General features: G+C 34.7%; 2 protein-coding genes across 3 annotated transcripts; one reads left to right on the forward strand and one right to left on the reverse strand.

Annotated features, from left to right (window-relative positions):
- Positions 1-1,153: 1,153 nt before the first annotated feature.
- LOC121257419 (ethylene-responsive transcription factor ERF113-like) lies at positions 1,154-4,016 on the forward strand. The gene is made up of 2 exons (XM_041158413.1): positions 1,154-1,559; positions 3,328-4,016. Exons 1-2 carry the CDS (start codon positions 1,409-1,411, stop codon positions 3,855-3,857), a joined length of 681 nt encoding a protein of 226 aa, XP_041014347.1. The 5' UTR covers positions 1,154-1,408; the 3' UTR covers positions 3,858-4,016.
- Positions 4,017-12,300: 8,284 nt separating this feature from the next.
- On the reverse strand, positions 12,301-17,889 carry LOC121257420 (E3 ubiquitin-protein ligase ORTHRUS 2-like). Of its 2 annotated transcripts, none has more exons than XM_041158414.1 (9): positions 17,284-17,889; positions 16,098-16,630; positions 15,596-15,721; positions 14,782-14,881; positions 14,584-14,645; positions 14,409-14,511; positions 14,017-14,161; positions 13,684-13,901; positions 12,301-13,060 (listed from the first exon to the last, which is right to left on the reverse strand). In XM_041158414.1, the coding sequence occupies exons 1-9, from the start codon at positions 17,758-17,760 to the stop codon at positions 12,569-12,571; spliced, it is 2,256 nt and encodes a 751-aa protein (XP_041014348.1). In that variant the 5' UTR covers positions 17,761-17,889; the 3' UTR covers positions 12,301-12,568. The 2 variants fall into 2 exon arrangements, with proteins under 2 accessions (XP_041014348.1, XP_041014349.1); XM_041158415.1 differs by lacking the exon at positions 12,301-13,060 and adding an exon at positions 13,070-13,589 and having other exon boundaries at positions 17,284-17,867.
- Positions 17,890-18,612: the final 723 nt, after the last annotated feature.

An 18,612-nucleotide genomic window follows, 5' to 3' on the forward strand; every position in this document is an offset into this window, starting at 1 on the left:
TTAATAGAAACCATATTAATCAAACCATAATAATCAATGTAAGGAGATAAAATTATCAAATTAAGTTAATATATAAATGATGCCTAAATATTTAGTTATATGGCAAACTCCGTCCATGCTTAAATATATAACTACAAGAAAAATACTTATTCGTAATCAAAGACTTACAATAAAAACGACGTCGTGACTATAGATGTGAAAGTAATACTATAGCTACAACAGAATTAGAAATTCTCAAAATATTTTGAAAAATTCTTCTCATCAGTCATTATTTACTATCTCACACCTCACACCCTATAAAAAACACCCTACATCCTATAAAAAAAAACTGTCAGGTGTTAGGTGTGAGAGTGAATAATGGCTTATGTATAACATTCCTAAATTATTTTATAGTAATTAAAGCAGTACATATAATGTATTACATCTAGTTATATCTATTTGTGACTTTTATTTTTATAGAATAATTTGTCTGTGAATCTAGCACTTTAATAATTATTAGTTTGTTCTTTGAAAAACTATAATTAAAAGGCTAATTAATAAATAATGATACATAAACATATAATAGATTGAGATAATGACAAGATAATAATGTAGTTTTTTAACATTTTCTCATTAAAAAATCCGTACATAACATGTAGCAAAAGATTATCATACATTGTTAATTAGTACTGATCATCATAACTAGATATTCTATATATAGAGGCAGGCATGCAATTTATATATTTATTTAAACTTCAGATTAAAGACTTTATCGGACGTTCCCAAAGCTACAGGTGCAAACAAAGTTAATAATCGTGTTCCCATGGGTACTAATTTTAATTTATCGCACTTCAAAAATTAAAATTAATTTCACCCTACCGGCCACTTGTTCAACGTAGGATCGAGTGCTTGAGAATGTACATAAACATGTGAGTAACCCTAGCACAGCTCCAGTTTTTTCCTTTCGCACACTACCGAATATAACAAAATAAACTCAGTACAAAAAGTTAAAAACCCGAAAAAGATGAAAAAAACTTCTTTAATAATATCTAAACCCATTATTTTCCAGCGGTCAAATTGAGCGGTAAGGCGGCATAGGAGTTTTTTTTCTAAGCACAATCAAGAGCACCTATTCGGTGCGGTTTTGTCTCCATTCCTTAAATTCCCCCAACGGACAAATTGCAAGGAAAAAAAAAATTATATATATATATATATATATATATCTGCAAAAGCAGATCATGCTCCGGATGCCCTAGTGCTAATAGTATCGTAAAAATAGCATTTCATCAGCTTGCAACAAGTTTGAAAAGTGGATCGGAGGCATGGAAAGCGGCCACTTCCTTCGGAAACATCAGAGGAGAAAGAGAAAGATCAGCATGATCAGTTCCCAGCTTATGCATCTTCTTGGTCATCACATGATACTGACGACATGTCTGCCATGGTTTCTGCTCTCACTCAGGTTATGGGAACGATCGAAGATCAGCAAAGTTCGCTGGTGCAATCAACCCCATTAACCATCCATGAGGCGGGTCCGGTGAAAGAAGAAGTACCTGATTCATCTCAACCGGTTCAAGATCAAGGTACCCAACATATATATATGGCTTGCAAGCTTGAGCACTAATACTTTCTAGTTGATCTAGTGATCTACTATTATGCCGGTGTTTTTACGATCCTTTGTAATTTATGGATTTAAAGTTGCTGAATTTTGTGGGTCTTTAGAGTTCATGAGATGCGGAAGTACTTGTTCATATCGTATATTTTTTAATATAATATAAATCGTCAAAGTTTTCTGATTTTGCTTCTTTTGATTGCTCTGACAATAGTTATATTGTCAAAGATGTCGTGATCTATCTCTATCGATCATATATAGCTTCTTGTACGTGGATCCTCTTTTTTTTTTTTTTTGCGGTTGTAAAAAAGGTTAAAAATCATCGTCCTCGGTAGATAAATAAGTTTATCTGGGTTCCTAACTCAACCTTAAGAATAACGCCAACCAGATCATACATATGGGACAAAAAGATTCCAAAGGATCAGAAAATATCTCTTTTATGTTTTTATTTATAGATTTTCATTCAGTCAAGTTCAATGTACATATCCTACTTTGCGTAAATATCTGATCTTCCTCTTTCTCTCTCTACCATGGAAATGGAGACATGCATTCTTAATTTTCATGCTTCTTTCTCAGATTTTTCATCTATTTCACATTTTTAATGTTTATTGTCTCTTCTTTCTTTTCTTTTTCTTTTTTCTTGATTGAATGAAAATCCTTTCACACTGCATCTTCCTGCATCAAGTAAAGCTTTAAATTCCACTAGTACTCATGTTCACGATCGATATATGTTCCGTGGATTACCATCCTTCCAATATTCATGTTCCGTCTTTGACCAAGTGACCTTTAACCTTATCCTTGCTATAATTATACTATATCTGTCATGCCATGTTCTTAAGATTTCTAAATATGTTATTCATTGCTTTAAGTCTGCCTAACTTGCTTGAAAAAGTCAGCTAATTCTGCTAGCCAGCCCATTGTTTGCTGCAGATAAAAGTTTGGGTGGAGTTACGCACTCTTCCTATGTATGCAGTGAAAATAATCACTACTTCTTTTGCCTAGCTAGCTCTTAACCTTAAAACCACCGGGCCCCTAACACAAGTACTAGTTATAATAATAATGCTTCTGATCTTGATCTACTAAAGGAAAAATGTATGAGTTTGTATTCAATAGATTTATTGTTTCATTTAGGTTAAGATAAAATAAACAATGATTTTCATCACATGATTCTTTAATTTGTGAAATGAATTTTCTCACCTCGATCTCCAGCTCAGAGTAATAAAAACAAATTAACGTACGCCTTAAACCAAAGTACTGCAGTAGTAGTACTTCTCAGGTTAGAGTTTAAGAATTAGGCAGAACTGCATGATGCATGTGGCCGCCGGGATTTGTAAACCACTTTTAAGAATTTTTTTATTTTGTCATGGTACGTAGTGGTACTAATTTTTTATCGTGGAAAAGTGCAGCTGATGCCCCACTTCGAGCTTTCGGCCACATTATGCATGCATGAAAATGTTAGGAACTTAGGGGAGCAGCATGTTTATAATTGCATGCGTCAAATAGCTGACTCGAAACATAAACCCTAGAGAGCTGCTACGGACACAAGGAATTATATAAATTATATAAAAGTAAACCTATAAACTCACATAGTTTTTTGAGATCCATTAGATCTATTTTATAATTTGACGTATCACATGATCAATCCATTAAGTACATATTAATGCCTCTTATCATGTGTTGTGGCCTTTTGATCATCTCCTTTTTTTTTTTTTTTTTTTTGCATGCATGAACTTGTGAAGAGAATGCAAGAAGACGACACTATAGAGGAGTAAGACAAAGACCATGGGGAAAATGGGCAGCCGAAATTCGAGACCCAAAAAAAGCAGCCCGAGTCTGGCTCGGCACATTCGAAACCGCTGAGGATGCAGCCCTGGCATATGATAGAGCAGCTCTAAGGTTTAAAGGCACCAAGGCCAAGCTTAATTTTCCTGAACGAGTTCAGGGAACGTCCGAATTTGGATACCCCTCGGGTTTTGGAAATACGAGCGTCTCCCAGTCTGCAGTACCTGTGCAAAATCCAGGACCGGTTGTTAATCCCCCTCCGTCGACCTTGCCACAGGAGAGTACTTTCCCTGGCCTATATCAGTACGCACAGCTTCTTTCCAGTTCTGATGTTGAATTCCCTTATTACACTTCGAGTCTCTTTAATCAAGAATCTTTTGCTTCTCAATTCTCGTCATTTTCATCCCCATCTTCCGCCGCCTCATCGCATCATCCCCACCAAGAAAGACAAGATCAGGAAGAGGATGACAAAGGGCGTCAATTCTAGCAATCCCATTAATTAATTATAAAGCGAGTGATATATGTAATATATATGATTTTAGTTATATATTTGTATCCATCCATCCATCCAGCTTTGTGAGTGCTTGTATCATCATTTGCAACTCTTCCCTTCGATTGTTTCAATAACAGGAGATCTATCCCCGGCCACGGAATTAATGAGGAGCAGCTAGTTTCTGAATATTGTTTTTTGAAATCAGTATCTGTCTTAATGCTTAAACTGATGCATGAGAAGATATAAATTTTTATTATTTATTTTATATCTTAGTACTTTTTAGTCTTACATGTGAGCCAGTCTCTCATTTAATAGGTGGCACAACATGCAGAATATTTAATTAAATAAGATAGAATATAGAGTTAGAGTTCAAATTCAGTACTTCTACTCTAATAATGTTGAAGATAATTTTCATGATTATTGATTTGATATTATCTTCAATAGATACTACGTGAAATTATCATTTATCTCTAAAATTTAAACTGATGAAAAAATGTAAATTTTTATTATTTATTTTATATCTTTTTAACAGTTTTGGGCCTTGGCATTTTGGAAGTTACTCTAGTTGATGACATGATGTTTGATTCGTATGGGGAGGACATGGATTTATAATTAATAACACCCGATAATCATCTGCTTAATTAATTGGTATAATGAGAGATTGATAGATTTCGGGCCGGCCGGGTACCTAAGCTTGGCAAGTACTATATTATGCATGAGAGATTTGGCTTGGGTTAGTTTCTACTTTGAAGTACCATTAATTAAGAGATTCCTTGTCGCTTTGTGGAAAGCGAACGTACTGTACTGATGCATAAACGGGACATGATTTTGCAGCATTCCTTGCTATGGCAATATGCATGAATAGTATTTCACTATCTTTTGTATGCAAAAATTGTATATGGATTTGGATTCTCGACAACTTTTTGTCCCAATCCCAAGATTTATAGCGGAAGAAGCTCAAATCTTGTGCGAGTCTTGTCATTATATTATTGTTTGCGTGAATTTTACTGACAATATAATATATATATCTATATATTTAAGAAAAATACTTGATATATATATATATATATATATATAAACAACAACAACAAAAAACTAATTTATAAACAGACGGTGAAACCCTCACTACCAAAAAAATGAACATTTATGATTGATTATTGTCAATGAAAATGATTATTTGTAATAAAAATAGACTCATTTTATTGAGAATAGTCATTACTAATTACAAATAAATAATTTTCTTATAGTGTACTTTCAATATGTCGCTTTCTTATTCTAGATATATATCTTAATTAAGTGTTCGGATAATAACTTTTTTTATTTTTTATGAGAAGATAATAACTTGAAGCCATGTCTGATCATAGCTTGGCCGATATTATATATATGTCCTTTGATCATGATATATAATGATTTAATAGGTTTTAAATTAAATCACAGATATTACAAGTACTGTTGTAGATCTTCTTGATCTCTTTCCTTCCCATTTACTTCTAATTGGTATTTTGAGGTGCTGCTTAATTTCTACTCTCCCCAGGTAGCGGCCTAAATATATATATATATATACACAAGCTATTATATTACTCTTAATTACGTCCTGCATGACTCAGGTTAGTAATGCTTGCCAACGTTAATTAAGGGTACTTGCACAAGTTTAGAAAGAGGGGAAGAAAAAGCTTGAGATCGAATGATGATCATGATGTCTAGATCAAGGTAACTAGAACACGAATGAAACTAGCTAGCCTAAACATGATTAATATTTACAAACATGAATACGTACAAACCATTTGGAGGAATGGATATGTTGTACCCTTTTTTACTCTTTCTGTCGTTGCAAGCTCAAGCTGCGTATAAGCCTATAATATATAGGACGTGATTGGTGTGATCATGATCATGATGTGCGTAGTTCGAAATTAAACGCATTAGCCTACTTTTTTCTTATTTTGTTATCATTTGTTTTTTGGCCTGGTATTAGCTTGATCATCAGTTAGCTTGGCAATTAGCTAGCTAGCTAGGGATCTTTCGATTTTTTTGTTGTCTGTCAAACAACGTCGAAACATCATGTTTCAATGTATCGGATCTCACATGAATATCTTATCACTTGGAGATCATAGCTAGTCTTGTTGCATGCATGCCTTGTTGGCTTATTCTAAATATTGTAAGTGCATGCCCGGGATCAACATACATATATATATATATATATGTGCATTAATAATGTCAAAACATATATGGTCACGTACGACATGATGAGTCAGTGATCTTATATATATATATATATAACGAATATATAACCCCAGTTATATATAACAGTAATAGTACTACTACTACGTACGTATCATGAAAAAACTCCAAAAAGTGAGGTCGCTTCAAAGTTAAAGCGGAATATATATTTAATATTTGATGGAATGGGGATTCCGGCCCCGCCCTATCAAAAGCACGCGACTCTTTCACACATGATCCATCATAGATTTACATAACCTTAGAAAACACATCCACCCGCCATATCTGCTGCATGCGCTCTAGATCTTCATCATGCAGGAGTGAGTAGTAGTACTACTACTACTCATGTTTTTTGTCCTTTTTTCTTTATAGAAATATTTTTGCTGAAAATAAATTTGATAAAAATAAACTTTTAAAATATTAGATTATAAAATTATTTTTTATTATAAAATAGATTTTTAACGTATTATATAAATTAAATCATGTCAATTTTATTATAAAGTTAATTATAACACTAATTTTTTTTACTAAGTAATTAATTAATATCTGTGTTTATATTTTTTTCCCTAGATAGACTAGGCAAGGTGGAAGGAGTTGCTAGAAGTTCGTATAATTAATTTGGAATTAATAATTTATTTAAAGAGAGAGAGAGAGAGAGAGACCCTAGCCTTGGCAATCTAGCTCTAGGGTGGACATGCATTATTGAAGTTCAGCTTGCTATCACTTAAAATGGGGGGTCTAATTAACGTGAAATGTGAAATTACATGAATAATAATATTCGTAATTAAATGAGTTCATCTCGATCGATGATCAGAATCGATCCATTTTCTAAATTAAGGTGCATGTGTGGAGCGGATCAGCAATATTTAAAGCTCAAAGCATGGCTGCAATTGTAGCATTACTCTCATAATGATTGAGTTACATATATATAAATGTAGCTATCACTTTTTTATTTGTCCTGCTCGGAATGATTAAGATTCTGGCTCGGTCCACCTTAATATTTTGCACCACTGACTGACGTGTCTGGATATGTATATATATATATACACACACACTATGCCATTATAACCAATATCTCACATAATTACAATATGTCATCATAATAATTTTTATTTATATTCAGATATCCGCATGCATGCTGATAAATATTAAAGTTCCATCCAAGTTAAATCAACCCATTACCACCGATATGCATGTACATCTAATTATTTGAATGTCGACGCATTAATTTAGATAATTAGTATTAACTGTTTTATAGATTTATTAATTAAATTCATATTTTCAGTAAGGAAAAATCTTCTTGAAAGTGATTTCGCACACTAATATTAAATGTAAGGTATTTATTTATTTATTTTTATAATAAAAAAAATTATGTGTGTGTTGGTACGCGATTTGGTACGTCAAACCGCTTGTACTTAGCAAATCCCTTTGAGTAAAGGAAATGCAAGTCCTACCATAATCTTGTCCATGTAGAAAAGCTGGATGATCACCCCCATCATTTTTAGTAATAAGAAAAAAAAGTGCTATTTTCTTTATTATATACAGTAAAAAAATGATATTTATAATCTTAAAATGTGTAAGTCTCACACATTCTTTTTTAAAAAATTGAGTAAATATGAAACTCACAAGAAAAAATTATTTTTTTAAAGATTTAGTAGTGTTACGTGTATTTATAATTTTACTTCTACTTTTACTTATAAGACTCATTTTATTAGTTTTATTATGAAATTCAAATTTCATGATTTTCAGTATCAATAATTAACATGTAGAAAAGTAAGTTTTTTGTAAGTATTTCTTAAGTATATTTAATATTTTTTTTAATGGTGAATCCCATCTTTTTTCAGATAGCCTTCGAGTGCATCTGGTACTACTTTACATAAAAAATAACAAATAAAATAAAATAAAATACTACCATACAAGAAAAATATTATTTATCATGTTTGTAATATCATTCTTTTATAATAGTATTGCATGATAATGCCGTTATCCCTCTAATTTATATCACTCATTTTGCCTTATTGACGTAGTATCACACTATAGTGCCACATATCTTATTAAAAAAAAAATAGATTTCTTCTATCTTTTATGTTTATGTTTTTATTTTTTTAATAAGTTAGGTAGCATCACATTAGCATCATATTATATTATTACATTAGAGACAAAATTAAGTGATATAAATTAGAAGTAACAGTAATATCTCTAAAAAAAAAAATTATTCTTATTTATTTGATAAACGTATGAAGACAAATAAGATTTCTCTCTTAGCTTTTGGCATTTGGGACAGGAATCGAGCCCCCAGAGATAAAAAGCTAGTACGCTGAAGAAAAAGGGAGGGGAGAGAGAGACATGTTTACGCATGCAGAAGGTGCAGTGGGCCGTGCCAACTTGCCCAAAAAAGCAATCCGCCAGTGGGCCATTTGAGACCGTCCAAAGCCCAAGAAAAGTGGCTTTGAAGATTGGATGGAGAAGAAGTCACTCAGAAACCGACAAAGAGGTAAAAAAGAAGCTTCGAGTTCGAGTTGGAGCTTTCGCTTCTCTTGTTTTGTTTTTTTTTTTCGTGTATATAATTAATTATTGAAAACCGCCCAAGCGTGAAGGCTGACATGGGAAGTGTCCCCTTCCCAAGAAAAGCATGGCATGGGATTAGGGGGGGCGATTTGATGTGTATACATATCGATACGATAGAGACAAGAGGCTGCACTTTGCGTGGGGGTGGTGGCTGTGTGTGGCCCATTTCTGGCGCTCTCTCTCTCTCTCTCTCTCTCTCTGTTTCTTTTTTTGTTTGCTTTCGGCTTCCTCAGGACGTCAATTTTTGCGGCTACTTTCGAAGCGGTGAATTGTGCTCTCAGGCTTCATGATGATAAATCTTGAAATACCACTCAATGCATGATAATGGATTTTTTTTAATAAACTAACGTGGATTTTATAAAAATAAGTTTATCAATAATATGATTATTTAATGTGAGATAATTAGATCATAAATTCTTTTATTATAAGAAATATCTAACGTTTCGCATTTAAATTTATAAAATCTTAAAATTAAAAATTAATTAAGGTCACATTTGGATTTTAAAAGTGTTTCATCTCCTTTTATTTTATTTTATCGTTACAATATTTTCAAATTCTTACATTAAATATAATAAACAATTCAACTTTTTCAAATTTTAAAATAATAATAATATTAAAAAATAATATTCTAACAATATTTTTTTTTTAACTTTCATTTAAAATCATCTCATTTTATCTCTGAATCCAAACTAATCTTAAAAGTTAATCAAATAGAAATTCTCTCTTTATGCACACATTAGATTAGTTAAGTATAAATAATGATAATCACATCATTTACGTTTTCTAAAATTTAATATTTTTTTTTTATATAAAATAGATATTACTCTTCATTAAGAGAGGACTTACAAAGTTGACTTGAAAAATAAACCAATTATAACCGTTAGTAACTTTCCAGTACACTTTTGTGACTGACATGGTTTAGTCCAGACGGTAAATCTCTAAAGACCTAAATCTTAGAGAAACTACCACCTCTGTCCATGACAGAGGTTACAAAACCCCATACCCCGACTAAGTAGGGTAGGGTATACCAAACCCCACCAAAACTAGTCAACGTAGAGGGGGGACTACAACTCCATTCAGACCAAAGTCCGAAGGCACTACTTTTTTTTTAATTTTTATTTACCTAGAAACTACATTATACAAAAGAAACTACAAAGAAAAAACTACACAAAAAGGAAAAAGCAGTGCACAGAGGCAGTTGTGGCTCGTGCAGTACACTCGCCACTCTGGGAAGAGAACCGACAGTCGACCTTGGAGATCCCGGACTCACAGATTCCAGAAACGCCGTGCGTGGCGTTGGCAGAGAGCTCTCCAGTGGTGCGTGAATGCCACGCTCCGAACGACGCCGGAACTTCGACCCGCGCGTGCGGGCTACTCGCCACTTCGTTTGGTGCCGCATTCTGTGGTCTTGAAGATTGGCGGCTGGGCAACACCGTGGCAGGGCGCATGCTGGCCTATGGGCGGCGGGAAGATCCAGATCTGTGATTCTCTCTTATTTTACCTAAAAATATATAAAAATAAAATACTACATAAAAGAGGAAGGAGGAGAGGGGGGGGGAGGGAAAGGGAGCCGAAGCTCCCACCCCTCTAGCCGGAGTCTAGAATTTAATATTGTTCCTATAAATAATATTGAGCATACAACATTGTGTGTGTCTCTCTCTGTCTCTCGCTCTCTCTCTCTCTCTCTCTCTCTCTAAAAGCGTGATTCATGTAATTTAAATAAATAAATAAAGAGACGTAATTGAGGTAGCAAGTGTCTATATCAACTAGCTGAAGAGTCTGAATAAAGTCCAACTAAAGTCTATGTCAAAGATGATCTTTGGGCAATCCCTCTTTTCGGGGCCAGTACAAATCAAAGCACATAAAGTCTGAATTAATTTGGGCCTTATGCAACTCTTATGGATCAAAACAAAGTCCAATACAGCTACGAAGTGATGAGGTTTCCATTTAATATTCATGACGGAGAACAAGTTTCAGGCCTACCCTTCACAAAATGGCCGGTGGGAATCACAAAAAAAATCAAAATGGTTCAAAATCAAGCTGAGCCAATCAATGTCAAGTTGTCAACTTAGCTACGAAGTATACCCTTTATAACATTCTCATTGAATTAGTTAAAAGTTAAATTTAATAAAATATTTATCTATTAAAAAACAAAATATGCTCACATTAAATTAATCAAATCTCAAATATTTAGAATCTAGCTACAGTGACTTTTAAAAGTTTTTTCAAATTTGAATGTTACTGTACATATATCAAATACATATTTTATTAATTATTTCTCTCTCACTTTCTTTCTATCATATATTTTATCATAATTAATATATTAATTTAATAAGAATATGATTATTAATTAATATATAATAAGTAGAATAGTAAAATATGATAAAATAAAATAAAATAATAATTAAAAAAATTAAATATTTTTGAAATTATTAATTATTCATTATTATATAATGAATAAATATATAATCTAATATGGAGATTTGATGTAAACAACTAAAACTAAATTCATCTTATATTATTTTATTATTATATAATAAAAAAATAGCTATTCTAATGTGGAGATTTATGTGAATGGAATAACTAAAAGTCAAATTTCTCTTACATTCATAAAAAATGTCTTTTAACTTTAGCTAATCCAATGAGAGTGCTCAATTAGATCCTATTTGGATAGTGTGATGAGATGAGATAATCTTAGATGAAAATTGAATAAAATATTATTTTTTAATATTATTATCATTTCGAGATTTAAAAATTTTGAATTATTTTTTATATTTTATATTAAAATTTAATAAAATTATAATAATTAAATAAGATGAAACCATTTTTATATCTAAGAACCAAATATGTAAAAAGGAAAAACTCTGCGGCGAACCACATAACATGTACTTTCTATAATTCACATGTACTTTCTATAATTCTCGTTTCTAGCACATTATTTATGCGTAGCAAGTATCCACCACCGTGGCAATGCATTACCATGATTAAATCCCAAAGACCTCAACAATAATTTTCCCATTTTTCTTTTACTGTTTGGCAGTGAATTAAAATGATTTGTATTATGAATTCATTAGGTAGAACTCACCCTTAAAAACTAGCTTACAAGAGAAGGGTACCTAAGAGTTTATAAACCATCAACCAATCTTATACTTGGTCGATGTGAGATCGTAACAATCACAATGCTCCATAGCCAACATCCACGGCGGTCCTAGCGCTCACACAAGCTAGCTGTGCACTAGGTTTTTTCCTAGCTCAGGGTAAACACTGTCATGCCGGCATCACCCCCCATGCCGCACAATTGTAACCATCGCAACATGGCCTTAGACGTGGGGTGATTCTGATATTATTTGTTATAAATCCACTAGGTAGAACTCATCCTTGAAAACTAGCTTACAAGGTAAGAGTGCTTAGGAGCTTATAAACCATCAACCAATCACATGCTTAGTCAATGTGAGATCTTAACAATATGCAACTAGTTGTTCTCATAAAAACATTCAGCTGTTGCAGCACCATTTCTTAAGAAAAAAGGAGTAAGATATCACGAGTCAAGTTCCTTGCCACCATTCAAGTGCATGCTCTATTTATGACATCTTAATGCTAATACGTGGAGTTTAGTCATTTTTCAACCTGGAAACATTACAGAGATATCCAAGGAAAATGCCCGATCATCATTAGAAAAATCAAATTAAGACGCCAACATGTTCAATGATCAAGTTACATGGATCCCAGAAAATGGAACCATCCACTATCCCCTCATTGTTCTCAAACTAAAGATAATGTACAAGGAGGGTAGCAGTTCTATAACTAGTTTGAGTGCGCACTTTCCCCAAGCAACAGAGAGAGAGAGAGAGAGAGAGAGGGAGAGGTACCAATACCACAGTTCCAGCTTTCGTTTATGATGAAGCAGAACTGATGGTCAATCAGTTCATTCGACCACTTGCATTTTTAGCCCTTTTGCTTCTAGTCTTCACTCCAACATCCAATGTTGACAAGCTGCCTCCATTGTCCGACTGTTTCCTTTTGCAAGTCTGTTTGACTTTGCATTCTACTGCAGGATCTAGTAGTATGTTACTGGAGGCCTTCTCAGCTTTAATATTATCATCAACACCATTTTGAACTTCAGCAGCATCATGCTGCGTAGAGAATGTTCTCCCTTTCTTTCCACCAGGATTTAATTTAGATTTGTCACCACTTGCTTCAGTTTGCCAAACTTCACTTGCAATCTGAGTTTTCAAACTGTTGTCCTTTGCTTCCTTCAGAATTGCATTACTCGCATCACAAATTTCTATACTGTCATCAACTCCATCCTGCTTCTGGTGGGTGCCATCAATTTCTTCACTTGACTCAATATTTTCTGCCTCTTCAATTGTGCGTTGTAGTGATTCTATCACCTCCATCAGTTCTCTGTTAACCTGTTACAGAAACTCAGATATCACAAATAAGTTTGTGCCACTCCTTACTATTTTGATGAGCATTGCAACCAAAAGAGATGGTTGCAAAATGAGAATGAGGGCTGGTCACTACAGATACGTAAACACTACAGCTGAATAAAAAATGTCATCGCTTTTGTACAAAAAAAAAAAAAAAAAGTTGTCATCTAACAAGTCCTGCAATACACAAGTTTATAAGCAAACAAATTGTTCAAGTGCAATGAACATAATCAACTCATTCTAAATGGCACGTAAAAAAAAATTGTCATCTAACAAGTCCTGTGATACACAAGTTTAGAATCAAACAACTTGTTCGACTGCAATGAACATAATCAACTCATTCTAAATGGCACATAGGACAGAATAAAATAGTTCAATTTCCATTGGAAACTAAAACTCATACCCAACCCAAGGCCCTCTCCTCCAGGTAACCAAATGTAGACTACACTTGCCTCAACCAACTAATTAGAAGATCCATCAACCAGTGATCATATTGCAGGCTTGTGTGATGCTGAAACGTTTTCACTAGAACTGTTCAGCATAAATCATGTCCAGACATTATATGAACTGTCAAAACCCAAGTTTGTGTGATCTACCAAGCATACCTGCGGATTCTGAAGAAAGTCAGCTATGTCAGTTGAACAAGAAGGGCATTTCATGATGTTCTTCTGTGCTCTTAACATTCGTCTGCCTTCACATGTCCTCTGTCTCATGAAACTTTTACCAGCGTAAGCACCCTCAAGGCAAGCTTTGCAAAAGTTATGAGCACAAGGGGTGGTAAGCGGGAAAGCCATCAACTTCCGACAGATGTGGCAGCTAAACTCTGCATTAAAATAAGCATGACTTCTCAGGCATCAGAGTGGGTTGAAATATGGTAAAGCATGAAAATGAGTGATGAAAATGAACTTTATAAATGTGAATTATACAGGACTATAAACCTTTCAGAAGTTTAGCTTTCACAGGCATATTTTGTGCTCGCTGTGTAACTTTCCTTGTGACCTTCCCTTCTTCCAATTCTCTGTTATCGACCGGTTTTCTGCTACATGGTGGAGGTCTCTTCCACCTCCAGCAGCCTCTTTCCTCCTGAGAATCAATATGGAACAGTTTAGGACACTTAAAAAATCAACATCTACCCTCTTTGCTAAATAGTCTAAGAGCCCAATAGAAAGGTTTAGAGACTCCTAGAAACAATCTTTTATACCCAGATACTTTTTGCAGACATTGTGTACACCAAAGAGGAAAGAAGAAATGAAACAATAGGAAGAAAAAATTAGAAAGAGACAGAGAGGGAACCCCCTTTGAATACAGGAAGTAATAGACATTAGCTTACATCATAGTCCCAGGATGGAGTTGCCTTCCTTTCGGTCATGTCAATTGCATCCTTTAACTCATTAATGATAGGCAGTGGTCTTGGCCGGTCTCCATGATCATCACTACAGAATCATCTCCAAAGATTTAGTCTCACACACACATCCCTAGAGAGAGACAGGGTGGAAATAACAGACCTTGTCCAGGGGGCAGGATCATTGTCACACCTAACAAAAAGATATCTGCATACCTTATACCCCTAACAAAACAAACATTCATCGGTTAAGAAGCTATATCCCTAAACATAATACAATTTATCATTGAACAAGTTCAGCTAAAACACAGCAGAAGCGGCTATTTTATTGTTTTTCTTTTAACGGTCATAAGCATCTTACCTGAGTGCCATTTTTCCGCCAGCATTTCTCAATTCTGTAAATCCCATCATAACGTAACCCTGTCTCTGGAGCATAAGAAGAGCGCTTCTCCTTGTTAGACCTGTCCCCCACTCCCAAAACAATTTAATTAAGAAAAAGATAAATATACAAAACAGGTGTACACCTTTAGAAACAATCTCATGCAGCTAAGCTAGTCTCAAGCTATAAGTATTTTTTTGCAAGAAAACAAAAAGTAGCTTATACAGTGAAATGATCCCCTTGATGGAACTGATGACCAATAACAGAATCTCTACCGAATGGTTAATGAAACAGTGATGTAAGTACCCAAAAAAATAAGGGTTTCGAGGCCCAACATTTCGTGGAGTTTTTCACAAAGAGAATGGCATTGGCTGCCTGTTTAGGAAAAACGATACCTTCCATTTGTTCATCTCACCCTGTTTTCTTTTAACATGCACGCTCATTAACTGTAAGTTCATAGGAAAACAAAATGTTTACAGAATGGATAAGATCATTAACCTTTTCAATTTCTAATGTTTGTTTTATATGCCACCAAACTTGTAGAGGTTGAAAACTATGATTATCCAGTGACTTTGCTTCATGCACACTATGAAGAATCTATGACTACTATAAATGACACCAGAACAGTGAGCCATTATATTTCTATATTGTTTGAAAACTGAGATTGGTTATGCAAATACAGCATTATCTATTTTTTCCACATATAAGAAATTTGCAATAAAGACCTTAACAGTCAAAGATCCAGATGCAGCTGCATGCCACCAGATTATAATGAATTTTCATTAAAATGACTCACCTCACCACACGAACAGGATAACCCTTCCGGCAGCTTACTCGTAATGCCTCGTTGAATTTTTCAAACTTTTGATCAAAAGAATGTTCCTTGTTTGTGCGTTTATTGCCACTAAGGTCTCTTCCACCGCTATATTGCAAGGAATCAAGAAAAGATCATTCGTTTAAGATGTGAGCAGCATACTACAAACAAAACCAGGGTCTTCTTTTTCTATTGAAAAACTAAATTCTAAGTAAGTGCATGTCATCCATCCAAATTTAATAGTAATATTTCAATTAATATGACCATTACCGACCATTTCTTTGACAAAATAATCATGGAAAACCTTTATTCCGTACAATCATATGAGAACAGCATCAAGCAGATGCAAAAAAACTTGTTGAATAGATGAAATTAGTCATTATGAATATACTGCAGCTCATTAAAAGAATTGGTAAAAGCAACCCAATTACTCACTAAAGCCAGAACTCAAGTACGAATGTCAATAGTACTGAGAAGAAAATACCTCCCTGTGTAGAGGAACCATTCGCCATGGTCCTCATCGTCTTCATAGCCTCCAGATAGGGCCACCGACTGGGCACCATACTTTGACTGCCCAGCAATTCCTGCAACAAGAGGAAGGTGCACACCCCACTGCCTACATTCCAGCCTATCTTCCCAGGTCTCCCCAACCAGCACACCCTGGTTTCTCTCAGGGTCATTTTCTGCTAGGATTGGCCCTAAATAATCAGGAGGGACTGTGACAAATATCTTTCCACTACTAGCATTGGCCTTTCCACCTTTCTTTGCTCGTTCACTAGTGTATGCTTTATCTGGGCGGTCTTGGTTGCGTATGAAGTGATAAACCTTTGGGGGACCCCCTACAGCATTTGATTTTGACATTCTTGCCATTCGAATGGCAATGACAAGTGTAGAGTTTATCCGAGGTTGGCTTGCCATACCAACTGGTATTTTATTGCGACAATTTGCACAAGTGCGCTTGCCCTGCCCAATCCATTTCTGGAAGCACTTTAAGCAAAAGTTGTGACCGCAAGGAGTCTGAAACAACAAGAAAAAATAATGAGGTCACGAGCTGCTGCCAATTACAGAAGCACCCACGCCCTCTACCACGCAATCATGATCCATTTGCCTTTTAAGTTAACCAGCAGACGTATTATTCATCATATTTAACCAGTTAAAGCACAGAAGGAAAGAATTAAAATGAAACAATTAAAGAAAATGCTTATAAATTCACATGTAGCCGTTGTGACGGCTTCAGAACTAAATTAATCTGGTATAACATAGAAAAGCCCCAGGCATTTCAAAATACTTCCAAAACAGCTAAAAACCCATTCACTCTCAGCTTTGAATTCCCATTTCAAATAGCGGCTACAAGAAACGACAGCATTCTCCCTGCCAGTAAGCCCACCGAAACAGCTAGAAGATTGTAAAAAGAGATACTCCATATGCAACAGCACAGATTCAAAATCTACAATGAAGAATCCAATGCCCAGTGGAAAACCACCTATTACTACAAATAATACTTCACTGCGCTACAAACACGATAATGTATACTCTGAACAGCTTAGCTGTTTTCCCTACTGTGAAGTTAAAATAAAACGCAAAGCATGCACAATGTGATTTGGTGAGGTTACTTGGCCAAACAGAGCAAGAAATTATAGAAACAAACGAAAGAAAACGAAATCACACACCGTCACAGGTCTTTCCGGTAACTGCATGCAAAACGAACAGTTCAAACTGTTATCGAGAATACCAAGAACTTCGTTATCGCCGGTGATCATCCCCTTCTTCTTGGGATTCGCGTCGTCATCGTCGTTTCCATCTGAAGATCGAGCGCCCTTATACATCAGCTCCTGCCGTCTCTTCGCCTTCTCCCGCTCGGTAAGAGACCCGTTCGACTCGATCGCCCGAATCTCCGCGATCAGGTCTCCGGAACTCCTCGACGGTCCGGCATCGGCGCATGTTTTGGGGGAGATCAACGAACAGTCCGGGCAGTCCCAATGGAGGGCATCGACGAGGGTTTGTGGGCGGGAAGAGGGGATGCAAGCGACGTGCCAGGGCGTGGCGCATGTTTTGCAGGTGAGAGTGTCGCCCGGCGAGGAGGGCTTCTTTTTGCATACCATGCAAATGCCGTCACCGTCGCAGGGAAGCTCATTGGCGTGCTCCATGGGAGTGAAGGATACGCCACGAACTACGAAGTCAACAAGAGGATTGAGGGTAGTAGGTCCACAGAGAGAGAGAGAGAGAGATAGAGAGAGAGAGGGCAGCGAGGGACTGAAGCTGGTTTTTCAAGTGTGAGTATATTTCGTTGGAAATTGATTTTGAAATTTCAACTTTTTCCCTCTTCTACTTTTACACCATAAATGGGAAATTATTTCTCAGGCATGACTTGTGCATGTACACCAAAGTACAAATGGAAGCCTACCCAAAATATTTTATTTTAGGCTTTGTTTTGAAAGTGAATTCATCTCAATTTATAATTATAATTTTTTTAAATTTTAATATAAAATATAATAAATAATTTAATTTTTAAAATTTTAAAATAATAATAATATTAAAAATTAATATTCTAATAATATTTTATCATCTCAATTCAACTTAATTTACAACTTTAAATTTTTTTGTTACGTCTAAAGTCCACTTAAAAAACACATGGGTAGGTATTTCACTTTATGTATTTTCGGACTATTATTTAATGTCACAACTGCATTTTGGCACATCGATATCGTGAAGCATGTAGAGACTTATGATTCTTTAATATTTATTATTTAAATTAAATTATATTATATAAATAATTTATTATTTATATTTTATACACTGACTTGAAAATATAATTTTTTTTAACGTTGCTTCATAAGAGCAAAGCTCCGTTCTTTTAAAAACTACGTGATATATAGAAATATAAATATATATGTTGCATGACTTGACTAACATATCAAGATTTTGAATATAAGTAATACTGTAGTTTATGTTATCGTCTACTACATCCATTATTTTAATATCAACTTATTTGAGAATAA

The sequence above is a fragment of the Juglans microcarpa x Juglans regia genome, chromosome 3S, assembly GCF_004785595.1.
Source record: "Juglans microcarpa x Juglans regia isolate MS1-56 chromosome 3S, Jm3101_v1.0, whole genome shotgun sequence".
Lineage (NCBI taxonomy): Eukaryota > Viridiplantae > Streptophyta > Magnoliopsida > Fagales > Juglandaceae > Juglans > Juglans microcarpa x Juglans regia.

What these genes read in the sequence shown, in the direction of transcription:
- LOC121257419 (XM_041158413.1), top strand. Translation starts at nt 1,409, where the DNA reads ATGTCTGCCATGGTTTCTGCTCTCACTCAGGTTATGGGAACGATCGAA. An exon ending in TCAACCGGTTCAAGATCAAG is followed by an intron (nt 1,560 to 3,327) that starts GTACCCAACATA and finishes GAACTTGTGAAG; the next exon opens with AGAATGCAAGAAGACGACAC.
- LOC121257420 (XM_041158414.1), bottom strand. Translation starts at nt 17,760, where the DNA reads ATGGAGCACGCCAATGAGCTTCCCTGCGACGGTGACGGCATTTGCATG. An exon ending in TACCGGAAAGACCTGTGACG is followed by an intron (nt 16,631 to 17,283) that starts GTGTGTGATTTC and finishes TTGTTGTTTCAG; the next exon opens with ACTCCTTGCGGTCACAACTT. An exon ending in GGCGGAAAAATGGCACTCAG is followed by an intron (nt 14,646 to 14,781) that starts GTAAGATGCTTA and finishes TTGTTTTGTTAG; the next exon opens with GGGTATAAGGTATGCAGATA.